Source organism: Oculina patagonica, chromosome 7 (assembly GCF_052425735.1).
Source record: "Oculina patagonica isolate OP01 chromosome 7, crgOcupat, whole genome shotgun sequence".
In the NCBI taxonomy this organism is placed as follows: Eukaryota; Metazoa; Cnidaria; class Anthozoa; order Scleractinia; family Oculinidae; genus Oculina; species Oculina patagonica.
In genome coordinates this window covers 18,889,820-18,913,383 of record NC_135764.1, presented here as the reverse complement: position 1 = coordinate 18,913,383, position 23,564 = coordinate 18,889,820, and the positions used below count along the sequence as shown (strand labels likewise).

The window sequence follows — 23,564 nt, the reverse complement described above, 5'->3', positions numbered from 1 at the left end:
CAGCACCAAAAGGGTCTCTCGTATTGCAGAAATTGAATTGCGTTTCAACTGCAAGGAAATAAATAACGAAAGTAAATAATTCAACGTTTATACCTTCAAATGGCTTCCCTGCTCCTCCCCCTAAGCACCACTGATGGAATCAATCAATCAATCAATCAGTCATCAAAAAAACAATCGATTCATTAACGTAATGCGTGGGATGAGGTTTCAAACTCAAACTCTCGCGAAAATCGCTTAAATTAGACGGAAGACGGGGATAATCGTCATTAATTTCAGTATTTAAAACGAGTGGCTTGGTAAAAGTTTATACAGGAAACAAAAGTAATTTAAGGCACCTTTCATTAGGAAACACGGAAAATGTTATCTATTGCCTAAATGGAATAAGGCATATAAAATATACTTAGTCAATAGCCAATTTGTAACGTAAACCTTTCTGGCGTCCATAAGTCCTCTTAACAGTAAGATTTACATTTTTGCAGAATAGAAATTTGGCTTGAATTGTATCCGCGCCCACTCAACTAAGAATTGGTTACAACATTTACACAGTGCTTTTCAAACTCATTAATAATTCATCAAGTTAAAACAAAGAAAATCATAACCGTGAAGGAGGTTTGGATACCCGGTCTAAATTAGCATAGATTTTACAATTTTATTTCTCCGTTTACTACGTAGTTTTTGTTTCAATTGAGAAGATATATCAAGCACTCGAGATAGTGTTTCATCGGCTATCCAAACACCTCGCATTACGTCAAAAATACTCCGCTGCGCGTCCTCTAGTTCTCTTCTCGGTGGATGGATATCCCGATGAAACACTGTCGCTCGTGTTTGATATATTACTTCAAAACCGTTGTAAGTTAGATTCCTTTCCAGTCTTTTTATTATTAACTATATTCCTTAATTGGAGTCCCTATATAATTATAAACTCTTAAAATTATCGATACAAATAAGAAACGTTTAGTGCCTTAAGAAAGAGAGAGGGTTTGACTTACAAATTGAGGACGAGGGTTCCGAGAACAAAGCTATGGAGACCAGGAACAGAAGCAACACCGCAGCCTTTTTAGCCTAAAGGTTAAGAATAAGAAAAATGTTCATCCGTGGACTGTAAAAATCCATATTTTTTTAACAAAACTAAAATATCATACGTACCAATTTGCTAGTCGTGATTGCGTGACTGAGCTTTCTTGTGGTTCATCTCAGTGTCAGAGGAGAGAAGATTCAACTTTCAGATTTACTTGCCGTGTTAAATATATAAGCCTCGTGTCATTGTTGTCGATTCAAGTTACACTGAACTAAAATCTCCGCTGTCGCTGAAGTGGAAGTGTTGTAAATGTTGAAGCTAGTCGTGAATTGACCCGCTATTCCTTTCCTGCTTATTTTTCCCACAACTTGACTCCATCCTTATTCGCTTGCTTGAAGCTAAACGGGATGTTTCGTATAATAGCACGTACCATAAACATCAGAGTATGACTTTTATTGACCGTTTTATTGTAAAACACGGAAAAGTGTAATATTTCCATTGCTTGCTTGCTTTAGCGCAGCATTTATAATTTAAAGAAAGCCGCACTCGACCTAATTAATGCTTGAGAGAATATCGGATACCAGTGATCGCGTATTTTTTTTTTCAAACAAACTGTACATTTTGAGGCCACTTCCTCCCATGTGAAGGAAAGTTTTTCTTTTTGTTGTACAATGCACAAATAACTTGTAAAGGTCTTGTAAATATTGAAGCCAGCATAGCTGTGAATTGACAATCTCTGTTTCTTTTCTGCTTGTTTGTTCCACAAACTGGACTCCATCCTTATTCGCTTAAGCCAAACAGGATGTTTTCATATAATAGCACGTACCACTAAGTCAACATCAATTTGTGACTTGAATTATTGACCTTTTAATTTTAAACACAAATAATCGAAGATAGAGGTAAGCACAATGTTCACAATTTCAAGGTCAGTTAATAATCTGTTGTTCGTGATGTGTGTAATTCTGTGAAAACATCTCGTTTGCTTGAGAGAGGATGGCGGTGTAGTGTTGGAGAGGTTTTTTATCAAACTAAATCCGAATATCTGTTGTAGTTATATTACTCTGTGGACAGAGATTTCACCGAAACCATTCCTCGCGGTTCCCTTGATGCACAATTAATTTTCATGATTACAAAGAAAGGATCAGTGCGACTTTAGGGCAGAGCTTTATGTCAGAAGTCCAACATGTATTACAGCATGCTGGTAAAATTTTCATGCCTTCCTGGCATGTTTTTCGCACGGCGGGACAAATCAAGCGACCGAGGAAAGCCTGGCACGGAGAAATCTCCATACCGGGCATGAAAAAATGTATTATAAACGGAAAGATAGGGGAAGAAATGTCTTGGTTTCGTACTGATCAAACATATGCCGCCATAGTTGACATATGTATATGTATATTCAAGGTTCGAATTTTTAAATATTTTTTTCTAATCGGAGAGAGACGTTTTTCCAACGTTCTTCGCCCGTCTTTGCCACCCCACCGTGATTCGCTCTTTACAACTTTTAACATTCAACTGGCGAAGGAGCGCTGACTTATTCCTTCATTTTACTGTTTGGCACATGCTGTGTTAGAAAGTCAGCTCTATCATTCCTGGTTATTTAACAATTATTCCATGAGTCCGCGTTGGATACGAGGTGGTAAATAGCCAACGAGGCGCGAAGCGCCGAGTTGGCTATAACGACTCGTATCCAACAAGGGCGAATGAAATAATTGTTTTATTAAATTCTTCTCAAGTTCACTGAACTTGAAAATCGAATGGACATTTCATTTTGATGTAAACGAAGTGATAGTATGAGGAGGCGCGAAAATTTCTGGCGCGGTGTTCACTTCTTGAGTTGAATGAAACATACGAGGAAAGCGAGCAAGAGAGTTTTCTTCAGAAGATTTTTCCTCAAACAATCCTCTCTAAAGTCGTCTAAATATCATGGAAATTGTGACAACAGTTAAGATTTACGAGAAGATCCGAAGCAAAACCTTTTCTGGAAACTACAAGTCTTGTGCAAGTCGAACGAGGCAAGTGTTTAATTTGTACTTCTTTACGGCTCCACGGCTGTCATCAAGACTGCTATATTATTTGAAGCGAAATTGAGCTCAAAGTGGAACAGGTTTACTAAAGTATGAAAGGACAAAACCAAGATTGAAAGGTAACAAACTTTACTGAAGTGCTGAGCCTAGTTTTATGACGTACACTGAATGAAACTGTGTCAGTTTGCCGTTCTTTCGTAAATTATTTGCTGCTTTTATACTTTATTCACTCGCTCTTGCTGTGCGTTCAGTTTAAAAGTATTATTAATTACACTTTTCGCATCTATCCTTTTGTTTTGCGTAGTTTAATTTACTATGGCATTTCTTTGGTTTTTGTAGGCACCGCTAATTATTTCTTGTTCATAAAGCTCGCCAAATTTGCTGTTCAAAACCATTTTGATGGAACTGTCGCTTCCCGCAGAAAAATTTTAGTTTGGCAACAGTAACGCAATCATTTTCCAAATAAGGTCAAACTAAGGTATACGAGCTGACAACCGGGATTGAGTGAACCAATCAGAATGCTAGAAATGCAATATCCGTGGCTGAAAATTTAATAATTGCTGTTAAATTCAAGTATCGGTGTTGATACCCACAGAGATGCTCATATTTGTTTCAGTTTTCAACTATTACATAAAGGATCGTGTAATACGTTTAAAGACATCTCAACAGGTGTTAAGAAAAACAGTTTCCTTTTTTATCCGTGATCAAAAGTCGGGATGTAAAACCTGCTGTGTTTATTTAGTATTTTCGTAATAAGTTTTCCCCACACATGGAGCAGCGTGGTGTTTGTTTTATAATTGTAATGCCGTGATTAGTTTTTCCATGCATGGGGCGTCCTTTAATTAGTATGTTTGAAATTAACAAAATTAGGAACAAAGTGCTTATTAGGCTACAATTTCCTCATTTAAAATCCAAACTAATTGAATTTCTTACGTGTTTGAATTCAGAGTGAAGTTTGACAATGTAGGTACTTTTGACCAACCGGACATTCCGTTTCTTGATCGTATATCGTTTCTAAACCCCTCTAAATACAGATTAAATCGTGCCAGTAACAAATAAATCAAACTTATTATATTTAATTTAATAATAAATGGCCCTTGACACCGTGGTAACGGAAAGATCTGGGGGAAAATGTCGCAGTTTCGAAATGAAACAAATGCCGCCTAAGTTATCATTAGTGTAACTTATCAACTAAAAAACTTATTTCAATCAAGCTTCTGGAAAGGCGAGACTCTGAAGTAACAACGTTGTTATCTTTAGTAAAGGTAAGCTAAAATTATGTCAACGTAAACGGAATTTGCAACTTAAAATATGTATCTGTCGAACGAGTGATTGCAGCTTGTGTGTTTGACCCAAAAACGATGATTGGGTAATAGATATGGATAAAATGGATGGCGGGGAAAAATAATTTGCGAAAACCTGTGAACTAAAAAAAATAACTATTGATCATTGCGGTTTAGTCGTCAGCTCAAGTAACGAAGACTTGATAAAAAGCATATCTTCTTTTTAACTTAATTTTCTCAGGACGAGCCTCTCAGGCGCTTATTTGTAGGGAAATGCCAAAACCATGTATTATTTTTGTATGCCAAAAACCAAACGAAAATAAGCTCTATTCAGTTCAATGGTAGTGGCGTGGCATTTATAAAAAGGAATTGCGCGTGAGTCAGGGGTTTGGTCTGCAAAGTAAATGGCTGCAAGAAACTCAGGAAATGATGGCCCTGAGAGGTGTTGCGGAATTTTTTGATCAGCGTTCAATAGAAATTCAGCGACCCAGTTCTCCCGGATCAAATAGCGTTAGGGATTATATTTTGAAACCGAAACTGAAGCATATCGGCTAAATCCCGACACCTGTTTAAAGAGGAGGCGTCAAAGAATCGTCAGCCGAAATGTTGTGATTCTACGGTATAAATTCTCGTACTCTATCAATTCATTCAAAGATAGCAAAATTCTTCTGCCAGAGGAAGAGGCATAGTTTGCATACAGATTTTTTACCACTGTCTTATTTTTCGCTCCTTGGCCCTCAATATCTAATGATCTTTGACGCTGTAGTTTCGTACTGATCAAACATATGCCGCTGTAGTTGGCATTATACTGAGGTTCCGGTTTTTTTTTTTTTCTATGCCTAGAGCGACCTTCCTTTCCCCTTCTTCGACCTTTCTTGCTGCCCCACCGTGCTTCGCTATTAACCCATTTTAACATTCAACAATATGACAATTTGCACGGGGTGCTAAGGTACCTTATTGTAGGAAATTAACGCTCAATGAAACTAACAAGAATTCTCAAAACTCGCGTTAATTTTTGTAAGCGTTAATATCAGAGCGACATTATGTAAGTGGAGCGTTAATTTATACGAGACCTAAATTTCACCCGAAATTCTGGATACTGTCCGAACACATATAACAACTAGGAGACAATTTCTTTTCTGCACACTTTTTTAATATTCACTTTGAACATTGTAAAAGCCTAAAAGACATGTCATCTTCAATATTTCTAATTCATTCTTGCTTTCACAGGAACGGTTGGGCATCAGTTATTTTTTGTACTTCACTAATCGCGTTAATTTTTTTCATTTTGAAAATTTGCCCTCTCTCGTGCGTTAATTTCCTTTTTTCAAAAGAATTTTTCCTCCAATTCGCGTTAATTTAGAAAGTCAACTTCTATCATTGTTTTATACCGTAAAATAAATATCGTATTTTTAAGTATAGATCTGTGTTGATACCCACAAAGATACTTTTATTTGCCTCAGTCGTAAAAATCATTGCATTAAATAATCATGTAATGCGTTCAAGAGTACGCAATCATTTATTGACCATTTCCCTTTAGGTCAGAACGAAGAGCGTATTATGGCAACTGCTTAAACAAAACCATCTCAACAGGTGTTAAGAAAAACAGTTTCCTTTATCATAACAGTCGGGAAGTAAAACCTGCTGTGTTGGTTTTGTATTGTCGTAATTAGTTTCCCCCGGCATACATGGAGTAGCCTGCTGTTTGTTGTGTATTTGTAATGATTAGTTTGTCCATACATGAAGCAAGCATTTTATCAGTATGTTCGGAATAATCATCAAGATTAGGCAGAATGTGGTTATTCAGTCTGCAAAACAAATTGGCGGATCAGGAATTCTAGATTACTAAACTCACATTGACCAGCAGCTACCGGCGGAACATTGATGAACAAAGTTTTATCAATAATTTGTTCTTACACTTACCATAAAAATAACATACTCTATGGGCAGATAAATTAGTTTAAATACTACTTTTATCAATTAAATTGCTTGTAATAAACAGTCGAGACAAGTGGGCCATTTTCTATTGTCTAACCCTATGCACACTTACGCAATGATACATAAGGAATCATAAACACACCCTTATTTATAGAAACCAGTCGCAAAATGCAAGATGAGGAGCTTTCTCAGTCCCTTTTTTTCTTACTTGGTCTTCAATCTTTAATCGTCGTTGAAACCGTGGTAACGAAAAGCTCTCTGAAAAATGTCGGTGTTTCGTAAATCAAACAAATGCCGCTAGAGTTGTAATTAGTTGGACCTATGAGACTAAAACACTTTTAGTTCAATCAAGCGTCTGGGGAGGTAAGACTCTGAATAAGCAAGGTTGTCATATTTAATAAAAGTAAACTTAAACTCAGTCCAATTAAATTGAAATTGTAACTTATAATACTTATCTGTCGAACGAATGATTGCAGCTCGGGTATTTGACTCAAAGAGCATTGTTTGATTGGACAATAAATATGGATAAAATGAATGGGGAGAAATATTTTGCAAAAGCCTGTAAAAAACAACTATTTATCACTACGGTTAAGTCGTGAGACTCTTTAAACGGTTCGGCCCCATTAATAATCACTTGATTTTCTCAGGAAAACCCTTTTGGGCGCTTCTTTTAGGAAAATACCAAAACCATGAATGAAATTACTTTTGCATGCCAAAATGAAAGGAAAATGAGCTTCATTCAGTCACAGTACACTGGAAGTTCAATGGCATTTATAAAAGGGGAATACGTAGGTCGGGTTTTGGCCCGAAACGCAGAAACTACTGGCCTTTGAGAGATGTGTCGGAAAATTAAAGATACGCTTTCAGTGAAAAAAAAAAAACAGAAACAAAACAGCGTTAAATCCATACAGCAAAACAAAAACACGTTTAACAAATTTATCATATTTCGAATACCATTCCCGTACAAAAAGAATTTAAGTTTAACAGCATTAATATAAAATATTACCACGATTGTGCATCAAGCACCCCTGCCTTCAGAAACTAAATAAATGAATGAATGTCTCCCCCGTACAAAATGCTAAAAGACCCTAAAATACCTCAAAACGTTCTACGACAATGCAAATTCAAAACATGGCTCCACGATGGTTGGAAAGTGAAAACAAACTGCGCCTTCAAAGGTGTTCTGAAATGCACCAAATAGCATAAGACCTTGTCTAGGTTTTCAGAATTTTCCAGAGAGGATGACCCCGGACTGCCGTAGGGAATGGGTCTCTGGCCCATTATTACACACCACGCAACCATCAGTGCTATCAACGGTAACTCTTTTTGTTCTTACGGAGCTGGGCCCTAAGTTTGATCACATCAAAGTGGTGGATACAACAAAGTTTAGAATTAAAGTTTACCGAGGCAACCAATAGGATATACTGATGAAATTATTTTCAAATTGGCATTCAAAGCCTTACAGAAACAGTAATATCCAAGACAATACAAAACAACGTGGACATAATTTCAAATACTATTTTTCACAGGCATTCACCTACATAGGCTTATGTAATATATCAAACACAAGAGACAGTGTTTCATCGGGACATTCAAACACCGAGAAGAGAGTTAAAATACGACGCGCAGCGGAGTAGTTTTGACGAAATTCTAGGGAGTGTTTGGATAGCCGATGAGACAGTGTCTTGAGTGTTTGATATATATTTTCTCAATTGAAACAAAAACAACGAAGTAAACGGATAAATAAAATCATTAATATCTATGCTAATTAATACCAGGTATCCAAACCTCCTTCACGGTTATGATTTTCTTCATTTTAACTTGATGAATTATTAATGGCATTGCCAGAAAGACATATTCCTATTTTTTCGCTTTCGCTAGTAAAGTACAAAGGTAACTTAAAAAACGTGATGGAAATAAACCAGCAAAGCAGAGGTGAATATATGTCAACTTTTCTAAACTAATCAGTCCTTTTTTTTCAATGTTTTAGCTAAAAAAGATTATGAGATCCTCTAGTTGTATCCACACGCTACTCATTTGGAGCGTGATTGTGGTTTCTGGTAAGCATAAATAACTCTTCTATGAAAAAAGATGTTTTCATTCCATTTGTGACTCATTCGTGGAGTTGCCCCAGTTGATAGCGGCGCAACTCACCAGGTTGCATAACAAGCTGAATAGTCAGACCCATTCTTGTCCCATTTGAGAATTATTTCTTTAAAATTCAAAGTCGTCATTTACCAAACAGAAACAGGATGGTTAGCATTAGTATGAGATGATCTTAAAAACGTGTGTCGAGTTGTGCTTCCTTAAAAGTGCCAGGGAACTGCTGTATCAGTCGGCGGTTACTTTCTCTCTCATTGTCATCAAAATAACACGATCAAAATAAATATCAAACGCTGTTGCTTTCTTAAAGTCATTAGTGACTGTCCACCTGGAAAAAAGACAGATAACGCTCAAGGCCGCTGTTGTGCTTTTCCTTTCGTGTATGGAGGGGTGACGTACAATTCCTGTACCAAGGTTGCTCATAGCAGATTGTGGTGTTCATTGACTGCCAAATACTCTGGACAATGGGCTAACTGCGGTAAGGAAAGTGTCCAATGTTACAAAACCTGTATTTCATAACTTTAATAAACTACAGGATTGGTGATTGAGCGACAAAAAGCACGTATAAGAAAATCAATCAGTCATTCAATAAACTTTATTTAAACGTTCGGATAAATAGAGTAGCAAAAAATGCAAACCAAAACAAAAACGAAAAGAAGAGAAAAAGAAAACATCAGAGTGGAGAACTTTTTTCTGATAAAAGTTGACGGCCTGTTGTCAACAGTTTTAGGATTTTTATGTTATCTTTACATCATCAGAATTATTTATAGCTTGCAAAGACACGATAACAGACTGGGGTCTTCTTTCTCTGCAGCTTTTTGTAAATACGTAGCTTTTGCAAATTCTTAGTGTTTACTTGGTTGAACACATTCAAAATATCTGTTTAGTAGTATTTTTAACTTAGCAATATAAAAATACGGAGGTTAAAGTCCGATTTAAAGTCTGAATATATCATTTTGAGTAGAAAATGTACGAATAAGTGAAAAAAAAAACATGAACCTTCCCAGTGTTCACTGATTCAATGTTTCTCGTTTCCTCTTTAGAACAGTAAATCCATGCACCAACAACCCATGCAAGAATGGAGCGACCTGTACAGTAACTGGAGATGACACATACTCGTGCCAGTGTCCTGATGGGTTTAATGGACAAAACTGCGAAACAAGTAAGATTTCCAAATTAAATGTGGCTGTCATGTCGTTTTTCACTTTTAGCGTCTTGACCGTTGAACGCAGAACTGAAATTGGATGTTCTTGTTATTCCACAGAGATTCCATGTCCACCTGGAAAAAAGACAGATAATGCTCAAGGCCGCTGTTGTGCTTTTCCTTTTGTGTATGGAGGGGTGACGTACGATTCCTGTACCAAGGTTGCTCATAGCAGATTGTGGTGTTCATTGACTGCCAAATACTCTGGACAATGGGCTAACTGCGGTAAGGAAAATGTCCAATGTTACAAAACCTGTATTTGATAACTTTTGTAAGCTACGTATATAAGAGAAATAAAAAACACAATGATAGAACCTTTATCTTAATTTAAAGTTGATAAGCCTGCTGTAAACAGTTTTAGGATTCTTGACTTTGTCTTTACTTCATGATCATTAGGTTATTTGTTGTTTGCAAAGACACGATTGCAGACTGGGGTCCTCTTTCTCTACCGCTTCTTGTAATACTTAAATTCTAAGAATTTCAGTTAACTTCAACTTGTAAATTTTATTCAGTTTTTAGTTAGTTTTAATAAAAGCGATGAAGTATTTGAGTAGTTTTAACTCAGAGCATTATTTTTATTTTAGTCTTAGTGTCCCCAGTAAGTTTAACCAAAGCTTAATGGCTTTGACACTTCATTGCTTATTCATTTATTCGTTCGTTTGCTCGTTCGTGTTTGTTCATTCATTCTCTTTCTTGTTCAAACTGTTACTTACTGCGGTTATAATACTAATATAGCCAGAGGCTTTGGTTTGATTTAAGTTTCATATCTGAGTTGTGTTTAAAAAAAGATACGTAGAATTGGACCTTATAGACTGTATTCAATGTGAACCTTTCCTTTGTTTCCTGATTCAAAGTTACTCATTTTCTTCTAACAGTGAATCCGTGTACAAACAACCCATGCAAGAATGGAGGAACCTGTACCGTAACTGGAGATGACATATACTATTGCCAGTGTCCTGATGGGTTTGAAGGAAACAATTGTGACACAAGTAAAATTTCAAAATTAAATATGGCCGTCCTCTCGTTTTCACTCTTATTAGAGAGATTAAACATGACAGATACGACAAAAATTCAACTTCTGCCGTCGCCGCTTGGCATTCGTACGCGGAAATGAGTTGTTTTGTGTTTGTCGTAAACGTGAATTATTTTTCCCTATTTTTATGAGGGATTAATTTAGAATTCGATAAAAAGGGTAAAATGAAAGGCAAGCTCGCGTTTGCCGTATAACGTCATGCTTAATCCCTATAGTATCTTAAGAGGAAAACGTAGAACCTGAATTGGATGTGCTGATTATTCTACAGAGATTCCATGTCCACCTGGAAAAAAGACAGATAACGCTCAAGGCCGCTGTTGTGCTTTTCCTTTCGTGTATGGAGGGGTGACGTACAATTCCTGTACCAAGGTTGCTCATAGCAGATTGTGGTGTTCATTGACTGCCAAATACTCTGGACAATGGGCTAACTGCGGTAAGGAAAATGTCCAATGTTACAAAACCTGTATTTGATGACTTTAATAAACTACAGGATTGGCGAAAGAGCGACAAAAAGCATGTATAAGAAAAAAAACATCAGAGTAAGAATACTTTTATCTTAATTAAAAGTTGATCAGTTTTAGGATTTTTATTTTATCTATACTTCATCAGGATTATTTATAGCTTGCAAAGGTTTGATAGCGGGATGTGGTCCTTTTTCTCTACAGCTTTTTGTAAATACGTAGCTTCTGCAAATTCTTAGTTTTAACTTATTTAAACTTATTCAGTTTTAATATCTGTAAAGTAGTAGTTTCAACTAAGCAATAAAATACAGTGGTTATAGCTCGATTTAAACTAAATATATCAGTTTCGCTAAAAAAAGGAAGGTAGAATTGGATCTTATAGACTTAATTAAATGAAAAAAATCGATATGAACCTTTCTAGTGTTGATTTAGAGTTTGCGTTTCCTCTGACAGTGAATCCATGCACCAACAACCCATGCAAGAATGGAGCGACCTGTAAAGTGACTGGAGATGACACATACTCGTGCCAGTGTCCTGATGGGTTTAATGGACAAAACTGCGAAACAAGTAAGATTTCCAAATTAAATGTGGCTGTCATTTCGTTTTTTCACTTTTAGCGTCTTGACCGTTGAACGCAGAACTGAAATTGGATGTTCTTATTATTCCACAGAGATTCCATGTCCACCTGGAAAAAAGACAGATAACGCTCAAGGTCGCTGTTGTGCTTTTCCTTTCGTGTATGGAGGGGTGACGTACAATTCCTGTACCAAGGTTGCTCATAGCAGATTGTGGTGTTCACTGACTGCCAAATACTCTGGACAATGGGCTAACTGCGGTAAGGAAAATGTCCAATGTTACAAAACCTGTATTTGATAACTTTTGTAAGCTACGTATATAAGAGAAATAAAAAACACAATGAGAGAATCAAACAGTCATTCAATAAACTTTTTTTAAACATTCGGATAAATAGTGTAGCAAAACCATGCTAGTGTCTCCGAATGAAAACAAAAAAGAAACGAAAAAGAAAACAACAAAGTGAGAGAACTGTTATCTGATCAAAAGTTGACGGCTTTTTGTAAACAGTTTTAGCATTTTTATTTTATCTTAACCTCATCAGGATTATTTATGGCTTGGAAAGACGCGAAAGCAGACTTGTTTCTTCTTTGTCTACAGCTTCTTGTAAATACGTAGCTTCTGCAAACTCTTAGTTTTTATTTGGTTGAACTTATTCAGTTTTAATATATGTAAAGTACTATTTTTAACTTGGTAATACTAATATAATACAGACAAAGTTTATAGTCCGATTTAAACCGAATATATCTGTTTCTCTTACAAAAAGGTACGTAGAATTGGATCTTGTAGACTTTATTAATTAAAAAAGATATGAACCTTTCCAGTGTTGATTCATAGTTCGCTTTTCCTCTGACAGTGAATCCATGCACCAACAACCCATGCAAGAATGGAGCGACCTGTACAGTAACTGGAGATGACACATACTCGTGCCAGTGTCCTGATGGGATAATGGGAGAAAACTGCGAAACAAGTAAAATTTCCAAATTAACAATAGCTGTCATGTCGTTTTCCACTCTTAGTATCTTGACCGTAAAACGTAGAACCTAGATCGGATGTGCTGATTATTCTACAGGGATTCCATGTCCACCTGGAAAAAAGACAGATAATGCTCAAGGCCGCTGTTGTGCTTTTCCTTTCGTGTATGGAGGGGTGACGTACAATTCCTGTACCAAGGTTGCTCATAGCAGATTGTGGTGTTCACTGACTGCCAAATACTCTGGACAATGGGCTAACTGCGGTAAAGAAAATGGCCAATGTTACAAAACCTGTATTTCATAACTTTTGTAAGCTACAAGATTAGCGATAGAGCCAAAAATGCGCGTATAAGAAAAAAACCGAAGAGTAAACTCGTGCTGGTTGTAAACAGTTTAAGAATTCTCTTCTTTGTTTTTTTTTTCATCAGATTGTTTGTAGTTTGCAAAGACACGATAGCAGACCTAACTACTCTAAAAAAAACAATTCTCTTAAATCTTACTTTTAACTTAATTGAACTTATAAATTTAATTCGATTTTAATAACGTAAAGTACTGTTTTTAACTTAGCATAATACTAATATAATACAGACAGAGGCGATACTTCCATTTAAATTAAAAATATCAGTTTGGCTTACAAAAAGGTACGTAAAATTGGATCTTATAGACTTAATTAATTAAAAAAATATATGAATCTTTCCAGTGTTCCCTGATTCATAGTTCGCTTTTCCTCTGACAGTGAATCCGTGTACAAACAACCCATGCAAGAATGGAGCGACCTGTACAGTAACTGGAGATGACACATACTCGTGCCAGTGTCCTGATGAGTTTAATGGACAAAACTGCGAAACAAGTAAGATTTCCAAATTAAATGTGGCTGTTATGTTGTTTTCACTTAACATAAATCGGAGAAAATAAATCGGAAGAACATAAAACGGATCTGCTGATTATTCTACAGAGATTCCATGTCCACCTGGAAAAAAGACAGATAATGCTCAAGGCCGCTGTTGTGCTTTTCCTTTCGTGTATGGAGGGGTGACGTACAATTCCTGTACCAAGGTTGCTCATAGCAGATTGTGGTGTTCATTGACTGCCAAATACTCTGGACAATGGGCTAACTGCGGTGAGCTATGTTCCATTCATATGTAAATATTTTTCAGTTGCTTAAAATGAGTTGAGTAAGTGGATTTGTGGTGATTCTGTGAGAACACCAGACTCGTTCCCAGTCGCTCCCGAGGTGGTTTTGATTAGAACGCATTGCATCAAGGGAAGGCCCTTCCCAACCTGCCCCGCAATCCTCGCCTAATTCCGCCCCAGCCTTTATTGCCTTTAGGAACAAATAAGTAGGGACTGGGAACGAGTCTTTGAAAACGCCCTGTAAGAAATCTGTTTTTATTTTGTGGATAGACAAGGGAAGATGTTTTTGGCAACATAATTGTTGAAAGTAATATATAGATTTAGGCCATCCTAAAAGCGGAGCTCCCCATTTATTTAATTTTCACTAGAGCTTACAATGTTTTCATTCTGGCGAATAAGCGGCCAAAGTACTAATGTTTACGGTGGTTTATAGGTGCAAGATAAATTTAAATCGCTCACGCTTAAACTGAATGTCTGCGGTACGACAAAAATAATAATTTTAAAGCAGGGCAAATGTCATTACTCATGGCACGAAAAATTACTTAAGAGTACAGTTAATTATCTGATTTCTAGCAATTCAATATAGTTTCACGATCCTGTTATAGTTTTGCAGCAGTTTAGTAGATCTATTACATTGATATAGGATATATTCGTCCTACATGACTGAGCCTGTCGGATTAGCTCAATCGAGAAGGTGCCAGTATGCGGCGCAGGATGCCGTGAGTTTAAATCCCAGAGGGGTCAGGGTTTTTTTTTTTTGACCCCGTAGTACTAAAATGTGTTTATTATATCGCTCCGTAATCATGCATTGCAGAATAAAAGCAGTTATATGTAAGAAGTAAAGAAATAACATATCAGAACATATAGACTGATCCAGGTAAAAATGTACTTGTGCTGTTACATCTGAAAAGCTTTTCATTTTCTTGCGAACAAGCAGCCACGCACTCGATTTTAGCCAGCGCTCTGGTTTCTAGATAGATCCATTGCTGATGAAGCTTATGTAAAACCCGATTTAGCTTTCGAATGCTCCTTCATGTACGACGCTAGCTCTACAGATAGACACGAAAGTCATCGACCGATTATAGCTCTCAATGTCCACTTTTTTGGCGGTCAATTACTTTCAACACGTAATTTTCAGCCACATTTTGTTTCTTTGCTTCTTGTTTTTCTTGTCAAACCCCTTTCAATTTTAAAGGCCGCCTTTATACGGCCGTCTTGCTTCACTCTTTCTACCATCAAACTATGGCCGACATGTTGCACGACGTTACGTATGTCGTACGCGCCGGCGAACCATGCCGCTAGCCATGATGACACTAAAAAAACCAAAAGCATGGTTCTGTAAATTTTCTATGGGTATGGTTGCTCCGCTCGCGTGCGCCGAAGGCGCGCGCGGGAGCTCCGCTATCAACGTTAGCGTGTATACTATATATTCTTGTTGTTCACTATTTGCTTGAAGTAAGATGGCTACATTGTTTAGGGGTAGAGATTTAGCTTCAATTAGACGTGTTTTTCTTTTGTTTTTGTTTCTTGCAAAAGATGTACACGAAAAAAAAACTACTCTCTGTCATCTTGAACACAGTGCCAATAAAGTGCTTCAGACCTGCAGGATTAGAATTTTTATAGCACGTTACATATGGGAATGTTTTCATCTTTTAGTTGATGAATGTGCGTCATCGCCGTGTAAGAATGGAGCCAGTTGTAAGACGACTGCGGATGGTTACAGCTGTCAGCCATGTCCTGCAGGATGGAACGGAATAAACTGCAATGAAGGTGTGGTGTAGCTCTATGTTCTATTATACACTTAATGACTGTTCCCGAGGGAAACAGTTAATTTTGTTTCCCGAGAATCTCATTGAAACTCAAGGGGAAAAATTTACTTGTTTCCCGAGCGATCAGTCATGAGTGTTTTGTTATAAAGCACGACGAAGACTAAGAAAAATGGTGCTCGTCGTTTAACGTTCGCGAGCAACATTGCGAAAATATGTACCTATGACGTCAGAGCTTTTGCAATGTTGCCTGCTCAAAGACTTGGCGGGAAACAGTTTTCATTGTTAGAATTTATGTGGCCTCGAATTAGCCAATAAGAGGGCGCGCTCTCGAACAAAATTTCTAGCTATATAGTGTTTTTGTTGTACGCCGGTCGAATATTTCCTAAGACGTGTTTTCAATTCTAGAATTTATATTTCCTTTTAAACTAGATAAATTTTAAGTAAATTCGCTTGCAAAATGCTAGTTGGAAAATATAAACAATTAATTAAAGCCTGGTTTACACAACTGACAAAACAGCAAGATTACCCAACACAAACACTTGAGTACCGTATTTGTAACCAGACAGTGTGAGCTACAAAGCACAACAACAAAGAAAGAAAGAACACAACGTTCTGTCCATGTCGGTATGTAGCTACAATACACGCCACATTTCTTGGGACAATTGCCGTTTTCACACTTGAAACAGGGGGGAAAATTCGAAATTCTCCCCTTCCTCATTACAATGTTGTGTACCTTGGAAAAACAGTGCCTCCCGTTGCCGTCTATTGAGCAACATTGCTTTGGGGGGTAGGGGGCTATCAGTTTCTGAGGAAGTCGTAACGGAATGTTACGTTACAGTTGTTAAAAAAAAAACGAGTGTCCTAAGGAATAATGGTGTGGATTGGCCAGGTTCATCGTTCTCAATTGTTGATTCCAGACATCAACGAATGTGAATCAAGCCCTTGTAAAAATGGAGGAGAATGTGTGAACCAAGCGAGAGGATATTCATGCAAGTGCAAGGACGGTTACACAGGAAAACAATGTGAAGAAGGTGAGAAATACATGGAAAACTACCAAATACACATGATTTATGTTAAAATCAGTTCAAAAGATGGGACTTTACTTCTGCTGAGATTTTTATTCTTCTCTGAGGTTAGCAATTCCAAGTGCTAATGGCTACAGCCTATTTTTGGTATTTAAAGAATTTTAAGTGCAATGGTAAAAAACATTGCATTCAAGGCTACTATATTGTTTACGGAAACTAAGATAAATATTGTTTCGAAAAGCTTTAAACGAACTTTGAGCCTTTTGTTCTAGACAAAGCTTAAAAAATCAATAAGCTTTTAATTGCCGTGAGTCCGACAGTATTTGAAGACGAACAACAAATATTGCATCTGCCTTCGTAAACAGGGAAAAATTTATGTTGGAAATATTTAGTCCATTATACTGTGTGTTGGGACGTGGAGACAAATATATCATTTTTATGTAAGTATGAGTAACCGCATGAAACTGGATATCACGAAAAATTGATGGCTGGACAGCTGCAATACCTGAATAGACCCAAAGTATTGCTAATGAGGAACTTGTTTCCCGCAGACGTCAACGAATGCACTGGCAACCCTTGTGCCAATGGTGCTACCTGCCACAATGAAGTTGGACGATACACTTGTGAATGTCCTGCTGGCTTTGAAGGAACAAACTGTGAAACTGGTAAGGAAATCGTAGATTGCATCGAGAGTGGAATATAAAGTAAATCTATTTATGCGAAAACAGTAGAAAAATTGTTGGTTCAACTTTTGCTGTCCAATCCTCGATGTTTAAGATTATTCCACTGAAATAGAACCTGCACTGAGATTATTGTCAAATTTTAGTTATTGATTTTTAATGTTATAGGAACTTAAATTTTGAAATAAAAATGGGGGTGCCCATGCTCGTTTAGTAGCAACAACACCTTGTTTATACCCAATAAATCCTAATAATATCACCATAATTATAGTCATGATTGCTTGCTAAATTCACGGTTTCGACGATTATTCCTTATTTTATCACTGAGAATTGGTCCACATTAATTCTACAGAAAGAAACTAAATACTCAATTCAAAACAACAGAAAACATGATAGGTCGCCATAGTTGTTTTCGAGAAAATTACGTGAAGAAAAAAGCCGCCATTTTTTAATGTGCGCGCGCCAATCACGCCTGAAATTATGCGCAGAATGCAATGCCGGGGAATGACCGTCAGTAAGGACATTCGTTCATCTTAAATGATACTAAGTAAACTGTACGTGCTGTTGGACTTTCTTTACAACATATACATACGTTATGGACGAAAACAGGCTGTACAATAATTTTATACTGATCCTTATTTACCCAGATATTGATGAGTGCAAGAACAATCCTTGTGCCAATGGCGGTACTTGTGTTAATTCTCCTCCTGGAAGCTACACGTGCAACTGTGCTGAGGGTTACAAAGGAGACAATTGCCAAGAAGGTAAAATATTACATCTTACACTGTAACCCGCAAACTATGAGAGAACAATCTTAATTTTTTTGGTTTCTTTTTTAAACTCATCGCGGCCTTTTCTTTTATCAATCAACACTTGAGTTCCCTGGAATAAGTAACTAGTTTTCACAGGGCCCTTGTGCCACAACAAAACAATCTTAAAAAGCGATCTGTCTTATCAGTGTCTGCTATATTATTATCTTTCTTACAGTGAAATGGAATTCCGAGGGATGTTTCAATGAACACAAAAAGCAAACGAAAAAGGCTCTCGGATTTAGGTTTGCAACAATCAAGGGCATCAACACTGAAAATCCTGATATTGAGAAGGTTTATCGCATGTGCAAAGTTGCAGCGGAGCAAGACGGCTACAAGATCTTTGCCATCCGGGTGAGGAAAACCTGATTACTCTTCCACAATTTTTTATATGAGATTATTTGTATAATGTGCGCTAACTTGGAGTCTGAATTCCGGGTTTAAGCGTTTAAATTCACAACACTAAATTGCTGTGATTCCTTTCTCAACATCGAAATCATGATGGAAGATTGGCAAGGTTTGCATGGTGGAGGATATCCATTCAACAGCGTTGGTCAAATACCAGTGTTTCATGAGACGAAATCTCCCATGCATGATATCTGTTAGAATATTATCTGTTCATGACTCTATTAGTTCAATCATTATGGAAGCCACAAAAAGAGTAGTCTGTCAAAATAAAGGGAATCAAAATTATGTCGGCAGTCCAAAGTACGTTCTCTTCCTTCAGAGCTTAGAGCCAGATATTCCACTCTTTTGATCAATATTCGCTTATTAATGGTGACATTTAATGGTAGAATAGGTGGTTTTGGGAGACGCGGTGGCCTAATGGTAAGCGCACTGGACTCCAGATCGAGCGGGTTCGAGCCCTGGCTGGGGCACTGCGTTGTTTTCTTCGGCACTTTACTCTCACACTGCCCCTCTCAGCCAGGCGTATAAAAAGGAACCGGCGAATTTAAGACTGGAGGTTTACTCAATAGCAATCCCGCAATGGACCAGTATCCTATCCAGGGGGAGTAGATATACTCCTAGTCACTTAATGCTACAGAATCCTGGAATAAGCCCCAGCAGTGGCTCGACGCAGACTTAACAGTAGAGTAGGTGGTTGGCGACCGTGACTTGTTGTGAAAGTGCCAAGATGCTCGTACAGTTACAAGTGAAAGGACAGCTCGTGTTGCACTACTTTCATGTGCAATCAATTTGGTGTAGCAAATTATGTAGCAAGTGTGTTTGGTGAAGAAAACAAGAATCTGCAAGCAGTTTATAACCGTGCGGTTAGTGTTTGACCACCTCTTTCAGTTCTTTGGCTAGAAAGGCAAAGCGCCACACAGTAAAAAATCTTTAGAAAAGCAGTCACTTGATGAGAAACACACAAGTCGTGTTTGGGTCAGTCACGGAGTGTGCGTGACATAAATTTCCTTCAGCACGCCTGGCCGGATAAATGCCTGCTTACGCATGCAAATATTTATTTTTTTTTTCAGAATGTTAAATAAACCCAAACAAGTTCATGAATGGCATTAAAAGAAGTCCATTTCACACCAAAATAAAGAGTAGTCTTTCCGACAAGCTTTCTCGAATTAGCTGTAAATAGAGCATGACTGCGAAGGTAATTCCCCTGGCGCGATGACGTGTATTCCGTGCCTTGACACATTCTTGCTGAGCTTGCAATGTACGTTTCGATTCCCTGAATAAACTCAAAACAAAAATTGGAATATCCAGAAAACAAGTCGTTGTTTTGCAATATTTAACACATTCCGGGAAAATTGTTCGACTTGTACTCGCTCCTAGCCAAACGCCTAAATAACACAAAAATAACTATTTCACACAGAGCGTAGAGTGTTCGTAAATATTTTTAAAATAGGTGAATGATTATTTATAGCTACAGGCGAGCGATCGCGTGGCATGGGTCTGACATATTGGTAGTTTTTAAATAGCTTGGACATGTCCAAGCGGTCATCAAATCTTGCGTGACCGTGACAAAGGAGCCGGCTGGGCCGCGTTGGTCTGGAACGATTTACCGACAACAACAAAAAAAACGACAAAAAAATGCCAGCCAGATTATGAACCGGCTTCGCACGGTTAATAACGTAGCAAGTGTGTTTGGTGTAGCACATTACGTAGCAAGTGTGTTTGGTGTAGCACATTACGTAGCAAGTGTGTTTGGTGTAGCAAATTACGTAGCAAGTGTGTTTGGTGTAGCAAATAACGCAGCAAGTGTGTTTGGTGTAGCAAATAACGTAGCAAGCGTGTTTGGTGTAGCAAATCACGTAGCAAGTGTGTTTGGTGTAGCAAATCACATAGCAAGTGTGTTTGGAAATTGAAATTGAACTTCAAGCAAAACGTTTTGTCACATGTGAGGAATACGCTTAAGTTGGGAGAAAAAACTACATGCTTCTGGTTATTAAAATGGTTACTTTGTCAATGTCGGTTATTATGTTGAACACAGTATCTTCTTTGATCCTATTATCACATTATTTCTTCCTTTAATTCCCATCAACTCCAAGCAAAAATGCCTTGATAGTGCCCATCCCGATATAATCAAATAAACATTTTACATAAACATTTTTTAAAAGCACCAATTATCGCTCAGACCGAAGTAGCCCGCGTACACCTACTCCTCATCGACAGAGGGCCGATCGATTAACCGTTTCGTGTATTAATCTCTAATTTTTTGTTGTATAGGGCGTGAACAGATGTATCACATCAAGTGATGGAAAGCCAGTTGATTTCAAGCTATATGGTGCATCATCAAACTGCAAGACTAATTATCAGGGTCATGGTGTGGGAGAAGAAGGCACCAACTTTGTTTACACCAGGTAATGGATTGACACACAAGGCTTCAGAGTCAACAGTGTTCAATACTGAAAAACTGAAAAAAATAACTTTTATTCCTTGCTGTGCTAACAGACGCATTTTTTCCAATACTTTGCAAAACCTACAAAATATAAATTTCAGACTTTTTGCTGGTTGGAAATGCTTTCCTTTGCGTACTGGCAACTTTTTGGCTCTTAGCAAGTCTCATGTTGAAATTGTTTGTTAATAATCAGCAAGTGGTTGGCCTCCGGTTTGAGTCTGTGGTAACAACCCTAAAAAAAACACCCGGCCATCCTTTAATTTCACATTTGTTAGAGGCAAAGCAAGCAACCCAAAATAGATCCAAGATTAACAAGTTCAGCAGAGAGCGTCGTCGCCTTTGTCTTTTCTATCCGATTGGCGGAAAATAATACTAGTATAAGAGGGACCGGTCGCTCCTGTTTTTTGCGGGGGAGTAAATTGACGCCGATGACGATATAGACTCTTAAATAAAATGCGGTGGATTTAATTAAATTGTGGGTGTTCTATTTTTATCCTGCTTGATATAACCGGTTTGACAGGATTCACAGCAGCGGTTTAACGTATTGCGCATTTTTTTCATGTTATTCAAAATCACTTAAACATACAGACTTTTTATGCAAGCCTTGTTTCGCATAAATTAAATACTGCCGACCTTATTGTTTTCGAACAATGATTGTATACTCCGTCACCACCACCACCACCACAATGCTATTGTTAAACTCCACCACCACCACCGCCAACACAATCTATTGTTTACCTCCTCCTCCTCCTCAATTCTATTGCTTCTCTCCTCCTCCTCACCCGGCTTCTCCTTAATTGTATTGTTTTCCTTTTTCTCCACAATTCTATTGTTTTATTGTTTGTTTAATTTTATTGTTTTCTCCTGCTCCTCCTCCTCCACCACCACCACAATGTTAGCGAGGCTACCAAGCAAAAGAAAGGAACTGAGAATCTTTTCTTGTACCTTAAACGATAGCATTGTGGTGGTGGTGGAGCAGGAGAAGGAGGAGAAGCAAACAATAGAATTGTGGAGGAGGAGGAGGAAAACAATATCATTGAGGAGGAAGAGAAGGAGGAGGAGGTGGAGGAGGAGGAGCAGGAGAAAACAATAGATTTGTGGAGGAGGAGGAGGAGAAGGAGGAGGAGGAGGAGGAGGAGGAGGAGGAGGAGAAGGAGGAGAAAAACAATAGAGTTGAGGAGGAGGAGAAGAAAAAACAATAGAATTGAGGAGGAGGTAGTGGTGGTGAAAGAGTTAAGCAATAGAATGGAGGAGGAGTTAAACAATAGAATTGTGGTGGCGGTGGGGGTTGTGGTGGTGGTAGAGTTAAACAATAGATAATGGTGGCGGTGGTGGTTGTGGAGTTAAACAATAGAATTGTGGTGGTGGTGGAAATAAAAATAGATTGTGGTGGCGTTGACGGTGCAGGTGGTGGACTCAAAAAATAGAATTGTGGTGGTGGAGAAGATAGAATTTTAAAAACGTTTTTGCCTAGGACTAAATTTTAAGCGCTTTTTATCATTGAGTTCACTCAAGCGTATCGAGTATAAAACCATTTTTCGAAAACAATAATGTCGGCTGTATTTAATTTATTCGAAAAGAGGCTTGTATAATAAATCAGTATGGTTTAGTGATTTTGAATAAAATGAAAAATAAATTGCGCAATACGTTAAACCGCTGCTTTGAATCCTGTCAAACCGGTTATACCAACCAGGATAAAAATAGAACACCCACAATTTAATTAAATCCACCGCATTTTATTCATGAGTTTATGACGTCATCGGCGTTCATTTATTCCCCGCAAGTTAATAATATTCCCCCGGACCCTGGACCCTCCTATACTACTAATAACCTTTTCCCGTAGTGTTTATTGTGTCAGACCATGTTTTTTTATGAATTCGTTATAGACAATCATAACCAGTTATAAAGAATTGCAAGGACAAAATTTTATCAGACAATGTATGTAAGTTTTTTTGCAAAGTAAACGGATTGCATCAAGGGTTAGTCTTTGTGAATGCAGTACGTATCAAGACGTCCTATCAAAGCCAACATTCTATGTTGTTTCTTCAGGTAAACAGAAGAGGAACGACGAAACACAGCAACGTTGTCCTGGTTGTATAAGGGTTCTAAATAGAAAATCGAAGGTTTCAAAACGATTTTCAATAAGGGTACTAAATAAATGTAATACGGTTGGAATATTGAAATAAACAGTACGTTATAAAAGGGAAGCAGGGAACAAATTGTCTTCCGTCATTTCTTGGTATGCAAAAAGTTTGGTTTCACGACCAGTGTCACAGTCTTACTTAAATTAATAAGGATTTGTCCACCAGTCATTCGAATTTCTCTTGTGGAATATTTTGGTATGCGTAAAATTGGTTTTTCATTTATTAGACAAAAATCATCCTATTAAAATGACACTTTTTTCCATTCCGTCTCTGCAGATTACAACATGTGTCGTTTTAATAAGCTTGGAATAATTTTTATTTGTTGGTTGAATTGAATGGTAATTAAGTTCCAACCTCATCTTTACCTTTCCCGCCTTCAAAGCTTGTCGCTGTTCACTTTTCAGCAGTATTATGACGTCAATAATATTCGCGACTTACCAGATAAGTGTTTGGCTACACGACTTACTTGCACCATCCTGTCAAAGTAAAAAGGGGCAATACCTTTGGAAACCTTACACAAGTTTACCTGGAAATCTTACAG

At 37.6% G+C, this 23,564-nt stretch overlaps 1 protein-coding gene across 2 annotated transcripts; it reads left to right on the top strand.

Moving 5' to 3' along the window:
- The first annotated feature begins 4,240 nt into the window (after nucleotides 1–4,240).
- LOC144661094 (uncharacterized) lies at nucleotides 4,241–23,187 on the top strand. Of its 2 annotated transcripts, XM_078521800.1 has the most exons (20): nucleotides 4,241–4,307; nucleotides 8,254–8,323; nucleotides 8,677–8,844; nucleotides 9,415–9,528; nucleotides 9,631–9,795; nucleotides 10,446–10,559; nucleotides 10,872–11,036; nucleotides 11,518–11,631; nucleotides 11,735–11,899; nucleotides 12,494–12,607; nucleotides 12,710–12,874; nucleotides 13,348–13,461; nucleotides 13,567–13,731; nucleotides 15,402–15,515; nucleotides 16,432–16,545; nucleotides 17,091–17,204; nucleotides 17,867–17,983; nucleotides 18,207–18,382; nucleotides 20,708–20,841; nucleotides 22,929–23,187. In XM_078521800.1, exons 2-20 carry the CDS (start codon nucleotides 8,266–8,268, stop codon nucleotides 22,930–22,932), a joined length of 2,394 nt encoding a protein of 797 aa, XP_078377926.1. In that variant the 5' UTR covers nucleotides 4,241–4,307; nucleotides 8,254–8,265; the 3' UTR covers nucleotides 22,933–23,187. The 2 variants fall into 2 exon arrangements, with proteins under 2 accessions (XP_078377926.1, XP_078377927.1); XM_078521801.1 differs by lacking the exons at nucleotides 12,710–12,874; nucleotides 13,348–13,461.
- The last annotated feature ends 377 nt before the right edge of the window (nucleotides 23,188–23,564 follow it).